The 11,594-nt window shown below is 44.3% G+C and overlaps 1 protein-coding gene across 1 annotated transcript in view; it reads right to left on the bottom strand.

The window, feature by feature from the left end:
• Positions 1-10,040: 10,040 nt before the first annotated feature.
• Positions 10,041-11,594, bottom strand: part of LOC105272154 (serine protease easter-like) — a 16,701-nt gene continuing 15,147 nt past the window's right edge. Inside the window, exon 2 of the mRNA XM_011314100.1 lies at positions 10,041-10,480. Coding sequence (XP_011312402.1) covers positions 10,050-10,480 — 431 coding nt within the window. The 3' untranslated portion in view covers positions 10,041-10,049. The remainder of the gene's footprint in view (positions 10,481-11,594) is intronic.

Below are 11,594 nucleotides of genomic sequence, written 5' to 3' on the forward strand. Positions count from 1 at the left end.
CGTGGTAGACACATTGTCCGCGTTGTCTCCAGCTATCTCAATTATTTTCTCCTTTTCCAATGGGGCGACTGAAAAAAGAGCTTATGCTGTACGTAGCGTGGATGAGCCTGTTTGGGGCTGAAATGGAGCCATGAACGCTGATGAGGTGGATGGCGAAACCGCAGATGCTGCTGGAGGAGGTGATGTCATTGTGGTCACGGATGAGGTGGATGGTGAAGGACCAGGTGGAAATTCAGATGGCAGAGCTGGGCGAATTGAAGCTGGTGGCAGCTTTCTTTTTTTCTTCGCCACAGATCTCTTCGCGCTCGGTCTGATCGAAGAAACATAATGGGGATTTGGTTGTAGACTATGGTCGTGCTCTTCAGACATGTCCCAGAGCTTGTAAGAGTGCAGATCACTAGCCTTGATATGAATTTTGAATCCACCCTCACAGTTCGTGACATTCCTACAGTGGATGTTTTAAATTAATTTCCTTCGTGTCATTTGATGTGATATGAATGAATAAATTTAAAAATTTCAATATTTGTTTGATTGCCATATTTATTTGCGTCATCTTATTTGTAAGGGTTAAATAAAAAACTAATATTTCCCAGAAGCCTTTGATCTCACAATTATTGTTCAATTATAAAATTTAATGAAACAACTATGTAATCATTTCCGTTATCAACAATTTTACGAAAAAAATAAGACATTCTTCACGGGAAATTTTTGCAGCACAAACAAAAAATTTCCGATCATGTTTAATAAGTTGCTCTCCAATCAAGTGTTTGATTTTCAAACACTTAATTTTTTTACTTATATTTACGCATATGAGAAAAATGCCGGGGATCCTTCTTCTTTTGGTGTTTAATGCTGTGAATACAGACATCCTCTGCCTGATACCAATGGAGATCATGGCCATAGCCCTTTACATCGCGGTCAATCTTAACTCCATTTTGAGCATTATTGTCCAATATTTTCGATGTGCCGATGATAAATTTCTCCCCAGTGGCTTCTATGTAACCCATAATTTTGGCCAACATCGTTCGATGGTTGGAACCTTTGAGCACTTCGTAAAGAATTCGCGACATTTTGAAAAAATCGTGAGTGAATAAATTTTCACGAAATCCAACAGATTGGATGTCAGATCATATTCTAATTATGTCTTACCTTGTGAGTACTCGAAGTATTATGTCTGGAAGGCCAATACTAATCTGATAAGAGACATACCGAAGAAGAATACCAAACTTTCAACCGCATATGCATGGACGAGATCGTGGGATTCACTGAAGGACGCAAGAATGGGTACCCTGTGAGATTTTCGAATGACCTAAACTTCCTGTAGAGGTCACACTGCTCTATACCCGGCAATGCTGTGAAGCCTTGTACTGAATTGAAATTGAAAAAAAGAAACGATTGCTGCCATGAGAGATCTTATGCAGACACTTAAAATAATAAGCCACATTAAGTCATTTTCATTGTGATTTCTTCTATCCGAAATTTTAATCTAGAAATACCTCAAAATTCGTTTTTATTCGTTTTGATATATTGTATTGGTTTTAATAAAATTTAAGAATATTAGAATATTATTGGGACCAAAAATGGCACCAAAAGGTGATCCATCCAAGGTTGAGAAATCGCCTGAAGGAGAGGAAACGGAGATGGTAGACCCAGAGGGTACCAACCCGGGGAGATATCCTCTAGACGAGGCCGGAAGCGCTGGCAACTCTCGGAGTAACGGTCGTCACGACGAGCGACGAGGCACTCAAGGAAGTAGTGAAACCGAAGAGGACTTCTCGGAATGCGAGCGGAAATCAGAGGAGGAGGGGCTAGACAGTCGAAAATTAGTGTCGGCCAAAGGAAAAGTTGGGCCAGGAAAGAAAATTCCTGCAAAAACTTCAAAAAAGGAGGATGCCAGTGCCGCGGCACTGAAAACGCTCCTAGAGCAGACACGTGTACTCGTGGAACAGGCGCGCATCCTCGGCCTACGGGATGAAAATTCCGCCCCTCGACCACGAGGGAGACCGCCAGGGAGTAAAAACCGAAGCGGGCGAAGCAGCAGGAATGCTAGCGGCGCCGTGACACCCACGGAAGAGATTCCCAGGGTAAACATGACGAAGGCGACGCCGACAGCAGCCGAACTATTGGCTCAGGTGCAACGCCTCGATAGAGAGCTCCGCGGGCGGATAGGTCCACCGAGAAATAACGAGGACCGACTCGAAAACGAGCGAGAAAGAGAGAGGTAACGGCCAATTCCCACCAGGGAAAGGCCAGCTTTCCACGAACGAAATCCCGCACCTCCGAGGAGGCAGAGATATTCGTCGGATGAAGCGAGTGAGTACGAATATCGCCCTCGCCGAGAAAATTATCTGAACACCCAAAACGCCCTCGAGGCCTTAAAGAAATGGGGAGTTCAGTTCTCAGGAGGACCGAAGGAGGATGTGGAAGATTTCATATCCCGAGTCGATTATGCAATGAAGATCCTTAGAATCCGGGAAACGGATTTATTAGGAGTGCTCAGAGGCTGCCTGAGCGGACACGCCCTCACGTGGTACCGACAAGTGGAGGTATACTGGTGGGAAGACGCATGTCACGCCTTTAGAGAGAACTTCGGGGAATTGGACTACCAAGTAGCCCTCCACGAAGAGATCGCAAGCCGTCGCCAAGGCGAATACGAGTCCGTAGCCCAATTCATGGCTAATTTAAAGGGACTCTTCGCCCGAACGAATCCACCATGGCCGGAACAACAAAGGCTTACGTACATGTATCACAATACGTTGCCCAAGTTCCGAATTGGTTTTAACATGAGCGCCAATGCCACAATAAAGGCATTGCAGAAGCACGCCATGCGGCAGGAGACCCTGTACGCAAGCGCCCAGAAGTGGCAGCCCCCTAGGCAGCCAGAGGAATCTCTCTGCCCGAGCCTCGCTTACCGATGTATCAAGGCACAGAGAAATCCACAGAGAACGGCGATCAGTTCGATAACTAACCAAGAGATCGACCTGGAAACGTCGGAGAGAGACGAGGAAGCGAATGTTTTCTTCGAAGAGCTGGAAGTGGCACACGCCTTGTAAAGTCGTGGTGCCTCTTCAGGGAGGTGTGGAGGTACTGGCTACGCCAGACCCGGCGCCAGTCGACCAAGCCAGTCGACCAGCTGGACTAAAGTGTCATAATTGCGACTAGAGAGGACACTGCTAGCGCCTATGCACAGAAGCCAGAAAAGTTTTCTATTACGTATGTGGCAGAAAGAATGTCCTCTTTCCCGGCTGCCCAAGGTGCAATCCGGGAAACGCGGAGTCGGCCGCGTAGAGAGCCAAACTACGCCGCCGGAGACCTCGGAAGTCACAGTCGAGGAGGAGGAAAAACTCCCAGAGACTGAAGAGCGAGCGCCAAGGCCACGAACGCCAATAGCGACTACAATAGAAGAGCCAAAGGCCAGGGTAAAAGGTGAAAGCCTCACGTCATACCTGACGGACCCTTGGAAGAGTTTCTCGCCAGAGGAAATCCCAAGTTGGGAAGCCCTCAAACAGGCGATGAAAGAGGGCAAAACACTAGCCTTCCATGTGGATATAAGTATCCATGGGGAAACGATACGAGGATTAGTTGACTCTGCGGCATCTCGAACCTTCGCTGGAAAAGCGGGGATTGATTTGCTACAGGAGTTAGGAATTCTCGCGACAAGAATACCACCACGACGAGTACTGGTAGCCAACAGCCAGCTCGAAGTGGTGAAAGATGCCTCCACCATACCCTTAAAGGTTGGCGGGCGAGAAGTCGAGGTAGAAACCCTCTGGATGGTTTCGCTATCCGAGGATTTCATGCTGGGAATAGACTTCCTGAAAGAGGCACGAATGGTTATCGATTTCTTCGACCAGTCGTGGTTTTCCCGGGACAAGCCCAGCGAGTCATTTAGATTCGTAGCCGTTCAGAGAGCCTGTCCCATAACCATGTGTAATGGCCTCAGGACGCCAGGAGAGGAGCAACATAATATGCTCCAGAGGATGCTGGACCGAAAGATTCCAGTAATCGAGGGAAGTCCTCCGATTTCCAAACTGACACCTCACCGAATTGACGTGGAAGGTCACGAACCAATTCGGCAAAGAGTCAGATTAGCCTCCAATCACTTGAAATTAGCGATGTGGAAAGAGGTTGACGACATGCTCTAAGATGGCATAATCAAACCATCAGCGAGCGATTGGAATAGTCCTCTCGTCATGGTGAAGAAACCGAATGGAAAATATCGGTTTTGTATCGATTTCCGTCGGGTTAATGAAGTAACGAAAAAGGATGCCTACCCGGTCGCCAACATGACCGGAATCCTTGACGAGTTAAGGCAAGCCAACTACATCTCCACTCTAGATTTGAGCGCGGCGTATTGGCAAATACCCACCGAGAGAGTGAACCGTTCGATAAAAGCGATGATACGGGCTTACGTGGAGACAGATCACCGAGAATGGGATTGTCACTTGGTCGCATTTAGATTTGCGTACAATACAGCCCAACATAGCTCGCTGAAAGCCACACCGGCCTTCGTCAACCTCGGACGAGAGCCGGAACCAGCCAACTCATTGCGGAGAAAGCTGGAAGGAGAAGTGAAGGTTGAAGAGACCCCCGCAGAAGCATGGGTAGAGCGTATGAAACGACACGATACCCTCCGATTGGCTTGGCACGCCCTAATATAAGCCAACGATCGCCAGGCACAAGCATATAACTTGCGCCGGAGAAAAGGAGAGCTCGACGTTGGAGAACTAGTTCTAGTTCGAAACCACGTTTTGTCAAATGCTGCCAAGCACCGCTCAGGCTCTTTGAATAAACCATTCAATAGGCCACTAGTGGTGACGAAAAAGCATTCCAGAAACTTCTACGAAGTCTCTGACTTAGCTGGACGGAATCCGAAAGGCGCCTCAATAGTGGACATGAAGCCTTATAAGGAAGTCTTGAATGATTCCCCAGGTACAGAAGAGGGAGACGAAATTCTCCAGGAATAAGCGATCTGAACCCACAAGTTTCGGATCGAAACCTCTCTTTGGGAGAGGGGTGTGTAACGAGATTTTTCTCGTTACTAGAGAAAACACTAGTAAAGTCACTAGGCGAAAGAGATGACATCTAACGCCGGCTGAAAGAGCCGAGCGAAAGATGAGTAGAACATCGGACGACGGCCAATCAGGCCGCTCCGAATGTAAATTAGACCAATCACATAGTGGGAAGAAACGTGGTAGGATGAGACCATGTTTCGAAACACTGTGGTGACGCTGACAATAGCTGTTTCCCAATTCGGAAATCCACCCAGCTGTGTTAGGGAGTTCAGGGCCGACGTACAGGCGTTCCAACTGGGTGGTTCCGAAGGGCGCCGTCGACTTAGACCAGGGACCAACGGCTAGGTGAAAGGACTAGCGCCCCCGGGATCCCGTCGAGTTGATTGATGGCTGTGGGGTAACGGATGACCCACAGTCGCTGAGATGCTCAGACTAGGGGGAGAAGGCCCTGGTAGATTTCAGGACAGTTCGCGTTAAGTGCTGGTCTCGAGCGGATCTTTTAGGAGCTCGGGATCAGTTGGTGGCAATAATCCCTGCCGGGATTATGAGGGGTACGTGGTTCCAAGGAATCTCGGAATAGCAAGAGAAGGGGACACTTATGTGTCCCCGATCAGTGCAATGGATTACTTTGAGGCTACGGATGAGAATCCGAGGCTACAGAGATCCATCTCTAGGGCGAAATCCATGGTGTTGGGGTGGACTAAGGGCTCGGATTCAAAGCGTTTCCCGTCGGTCCGGTCGCACGCGCCTCCATGGGAAGTAACTCTAGTTTTGACTCGCGATGAGATTGCTATTATCGAGTTTTCGAGTTGGGGTGGACGTTAGGTGGGTGAGAAAGGTCTCCGGATACCTACGTCGCATGTGCCTCGAGCAGTTCGGCGCCCTGCGGGGTGAGAAGGATTCGCAGGTAATCTGTGTCTTGTCTGGGGTTGAGCCAACCCAGAGGAGAGAGTACCACGTGCGAGGGATGGTAACATCCCTCCACGAGGGTCTGTGGAATACGTTCCCCGAAAGATATCGTCGACGATGCCGTAAGCACGGCAGAAGTTAGTGATTGAAGTTACTCGTACGTTGGTGAACCTCGCCCACTCTACCGTGACATGCTGATGCTCGCTCGGAATTGTGAGACCCGCCACCGAAAGTCCGCGGAGTTGACGAAATTCCTTCGCGGCTGGTTTTCCGTCAGGTTTTCCAGAAAAACCTGGCTGGCGCCCAATCATGAACGATAGAGGCGGCAGCCAGAATAGTTTGAGGATTATCCCGGGGTGTTGACCCGGGAAAAATACTCTTACAAGCAATACCGATATGCTCCGGCATACCGTCTGCCCTATTATTTTGTATTTTGACAACATAAGGTATTTGCAATACATACTACCGTATCGTCTCTATCACTTTGTTTTCCATAATTTTTATATACAGACAGTATGGCTAAGTATTCAAAGAATCGAGTCGACGAAGGGCATACCGTCTGAACTACCGCTTCATAATTGACACAGACGGCATAAACCCTTATACTCGTATCACAGACAGCATGACGTGTGAGTTACTGGAGACGGTATAGAGCAATACCGATATGCTGTGGCATACCGTCTGCCCGATTATTTTGTATTTTGACAACATAAAGTATTTTCAATATATACTACCGTATCGTCTCTATCACTTTGTTTTCCATAATTTTTATATACAGACAGTATGGCTAAGTATTCAAAGAATCAAGCCGACGAAGGGCATACCGTCTGAACTACCGCTTCATCATTGACACAGACGGCATAAACCCTTATACTCGTATCACAGACAGCATGACGTGTGAGTTAGTGTAGACAGTATAGGGCAATACCGATATGCTCGGGCATACCGTCTGCCTTATGACTTTGTATTTTGTGAGTTTTTTCATCTACAGATGGTATCGTAAGAGTGCAAATTTGATGACGGTATAGCTCGATCGATTGAGCTAGAGCTAGAGCTAGAGCGCGTTTGTTGATACAGACGGTCTAGATTTTCACGCTAATATCATGGACGGCATGCCGTGTAGGTAAGGTAGTGTACACGGTATAGAGCACTAGCAATATGCTCGGTCATACCATCTGCCTTATGGCTTTGTATTTTGTCATTTTTTAATTAAAAAGTGGTACGTAAATGTTCATAATTGCTGACGGTATAGCTATACCGCTAGAGCCGGAGCTGGAGCTTGTTTGATGATACAGACGGCATAGATCCTCATGCTGATATATTACACTATTAAAAAATTTCATCTGAAATTTCCGGTGCACTTCCCTGATTATTCCCCTCAACCAATAGAAATACAGTATTTGACGTTTTGCGGTAGAGTGGAGGTAGAATTATTTCGATATTTTTTCAGTTATTCCCAATTCGTCGCATGACAACCAAGTGAAAATTGTCTGTTATAATAAATGAAAGTTGCAGTATGAATATGACTTTAACCCGCAAAAACGTCAAATACTGGATTCTTATCGGTGGGCATTCAGATTTGGAGAATAATCTAGCCGAGTCTCCTTCGTGCTCCAAAATTGTAGAAAATTTTTCTCGAATTTCCCAGCATATCAACGATCGGGAGAAGTTTTGCAACATAACCCCTTGCATTTCGCGCTCCGGATTTTGAGCTGCAAAACGTTTCCCTCTCATTGCTATGCAACAAAACAATCGAAAAATTTTCCACAATTTTGTAGCATTCGGGGGATTACGACTGAAAATTTTGTCCTATTTAAATTTCACTGAAACTTCATGTAATTCTGTTGTTAGAAATTCAGAACTCCACGGAAAAACAAATGAAATCTAGAAATTTAAGTTATATTTGGAACCGAAAATTCATAGAAAACCAGAAAATCGTGTAAAAAACCATGAAATTTCAGGTTTTACTGAAAATTCAGTGTAATTTGGCACTGAATTTTCAGGTGTCATGGAAAATTGAATTGAATTGATGAAGAACTCTCATTCTCGTGCCACCGAAAATTCAGATATTTTACTGAATTTTCAGTGAAATCGCAAATTTCAGGTTTTTTCCCCCTTAAGTTAAATTCAGTGTCACTGTCTTGAAAATTAATAGTCAAATGTCCATGAAATTTCCTTTTATTTTTTTAACAGTATGGACGGCATGACGTGCGGGTACGATGGTGTATAGACGGTATAGGGTACATTACCAGAATGCTCGGTCATACCGTCTGCGTTATGACTTTGTATGTTGTGAATTTCTTATGTACAGACGGTATCGTAAGAGTTCCAAATTGGTGACGGTATAGCTACATGGAACTGCTCGTGTGGATTCACCCTGTATAAATGCACAGTGCCTCCTGAGCATTGCGCCATGACACTTGTGGTGGGCGCCATGACAGTGCTCTGCTTTTTTTAATAGGGAAAGAAGATATTCCCTTCATTATCGACTCATTATTTTCACGATGTAAAATTGGTCTTTATCGCGGCACACATATGCGAGCGCATATGTTTCTGACATTTTTAGGTTTTTCTTTTAACGGAATTTGCATTTTTAATATTCTATGATGGCACAATTCTCTGGAATTGACTTCATTTTTCTTCCAACACAATTGGAAATTTTCTTCATTATTGTAATGAAAAAAACGGAATTGATTTGGAGCTATTCTTTTTATTTTCAAAATTTTATTTAGAATTTTATTTGGAATTTAGAAAAATAACTGGAAAACTAATCCTAATTTTACGCGAGATAGCTCGACGGCTTTTATAGATTCCAACCATAATATTTTATTTACCGAAAAGATAGCTCTAATCTCGGCGCCACGAGTTTGGGGGGATCCAGTAATGACATGGCTTTCATAGATCAGATTTTTAAGGTAGTAGGTAGCTTCTCTTTCTGATATCAGGTAGCCGATTATCACGTCCAGTGAGTGATTCAGGTAGCATTTCACTGGGAAGTGAAATTTTTTGTGATTTTTAGGTAGCTAATCGCAATCGGTCTCGGGACCATTTTGGGTAAGTTAGAGACTATTTTTTGTGGTTCTCTCTCACTCTAAACCTAGTTAATTACCCTACTAGACTACAAGTGACGAATGCGCCAGGAATTTCGTCACAAAATAATTGGCAAAAAATTAAGGTTGTAATAGGAATTGACGTGGATGACACCAGAGAGGCAATCTGAAGTTTACCTAAACATCAACAATCATTTCATGACAGGAAGCAACAGAGGGTGCTTTTTTTGGTGACGAATATTTTTTTATGTCATCGCGGCCGGTAAAACGCGAAAGGAATCATTTGGCCGTGGAAAAAACTGTGAAATAATTATCGACGAGTTTAGGTGATCATGTACGGTCGGGCTAGAGGCAATACTCGTTGAGGCAAGTAAAGGGAACCAAAGGGGCTCTTATTTCTCTTTCCTTTCTCGATCCGTTTTCTCTCCAAAATCCTTTTTTGAATCCGCCATCTTCGAATTTTCTTTTTCTTTTCCTTATTCCTTATCCAGCCTCAGTTCCTTCCTTCGATTCAAGGCCCTGTACCAGTGAATCTCCACAATTGTCCGAGGCACTATTGGCTGGTCAATCTTATCATCGGGGCAGTCGAAATTTGAGTGATAGTCATCACTCACCATCCGTTTTTCTTTTTCTTCCTTTTGTTGTTTCAGGCAGTGGGGGATCTTCATCGGAGGTTCACTTGGCGGTTTCTTGGAGGTGTGCAGAGGGTTCGGGGGTCCGGATATGTGGTTGGCTTTTTTGGATGGGAGGTGTCGTGAGGGGGTTCCACACGTGACTGCGAACTACGTGGATTCTTCTGGGAGGGAGTGGCGGTGGAAAGATATTTCGGGAAATGCGAACGAGTTTCGAGAAAATTAGTGTCTGGGACTTGGTCTAATTAATTGATGAGAATCTCTCAGTCGGTATTTAATTATCTATTTGCTCAGTTTTATTTGGGAGTGGGGAATGGGTGGAGCAGTTGTCACGTTTAAAAATACGCGGTAGCTCTCGATCTGATTTTCGAATCGTGGATGCAGAGAAGAGATTCGTAAATTGACTTGGCATATACACTACCGTAAATCTCGGTAAAAAAAATTCAGTCACATTTTTTCCACTCACTCACTGATTCGCATAAAGTATTATTATTTCTATTTATTTTCTTACGCTTTTGATATTCAAGGAGTACCATCCAGGGAAACTCATCAATTTCGGCTCGTTCTCCTCCGAGTATTCTCAACGAGAGGTCACGACCACAATCATCAGGCAGAAGATCTGCCCGAGAGGCAATACTTCCGTTGTTAGTTTCCCCATTTTGATCCGAATCAGGCCCCACCGATTGATGCTGCCCAACACAGCAAACTTTGGGGTCTCGACCTTCAAATCCACACCTGGATTCCTGTAGAAATCTAACGTTCTGCGGGTCCAGTGGTCGAGATTGAAGGATATTCATGAGAGCGGTACATTGGCGTATATTAATGCAAGAGCCCACATCGCCATTAGGATTCCTGCAAGCGTCAGGACTCGATTCTGTAAATTAAAAATCATACAGATTCTATATAGGTTTTAATACGATTTATAGTATATTGTACACCAAGACTGGAAAACAGGGCATTTTAACCGACGGGTTTGAATGTCCTGTTTTCCTTTCTCAGTACACATTGTTCTTTCCGTCATTAGTACATGGAAAAGTTTAATTTTCCGTGTAGGTGTGATGAAAATTACATATATGTCCCATCTTTTCATAGCTCACGAAGTCAGTATTCGAATGGTTGACATTTAATCACTTAATGTCGACGCGAGGCGAAGTTACCACTATTTGAATATCAGGAAACATGCGGTCGGTATGTCACGTCTAATTTGGAGATTTTTGGTTCCAGCAAATGTTCAGCACCAGTGTAAGCAAAAAATGCAACATTTCCGGTATCATATGAAATGTCTACCTTCCATTTTTGCCATACATCACAGGTTCTCAGCAAAATAATAGAAGAATAACTATGACTTTTATATACAATTTTTAAGCTCAGTATGTTAGCTTTCGAATGATACATCATTCGTGCATTCCGTTTCGAGTTATGAATTATGGAACTTTATAACGACGTGGCACGTGTCTCTATTGCCCTAGTGATGCATAAAGAGTTAAAGAATCAATTTTCTTCGAGCCTTCCGAAAAAAATACATAAATCCCATGAATTTATATGAGACGCATTTTATGTAAAGAAAAATTTTTTTTTATTCACTAGAACATCTTAATTTTCGCCGCTATTTGTTGTCCATATTTATTGAGTGAGCGCTTTAGTAGGCACGAGATGAGACTTCCTTTCACAGTAATTTTCATGATATAGGAAATATATTGGAAAAATGCACATACTCGGATAAAATTTTTTTAATGCCGCAAGTAACTATTTCTCTTTCTTTTGATATCGATTATGACCCTTTAATACCTAAAAATAATAAAATACTTTTTGTAACGAGCATCGGGGATGCCCGTTAGGATCCCCAATAAAAATCCAAAAATGGAGAGAGAGAGAGAGGCAGTTGGGACGTAGGTTAGGTTTAGGGAAATTAGGATTTCCCCCCTTTTGGGGTGGTTTAGAATAGGTTAAGGGTTAGAGGGAGTTTTAGAGGATAGGGTCAGCCCTCC

The sequence above is a fragment of the Fopius arisanus genome, unplaced genomic scaffold (assembly GCF_000806365.1).
Source record: "Fopius arisanus strain USDA-PBARC FA_bdor unplaced genomic scaffold, ASM80636v1 scaffold00147, whole genome shotgun sequence".
NCBI classification, from domain to species: Eukaryota; Metazoa; Arthropoda; class Insecta; order Hymenoptera; family Braconidae; genus Fopius; species Fopius arisanus.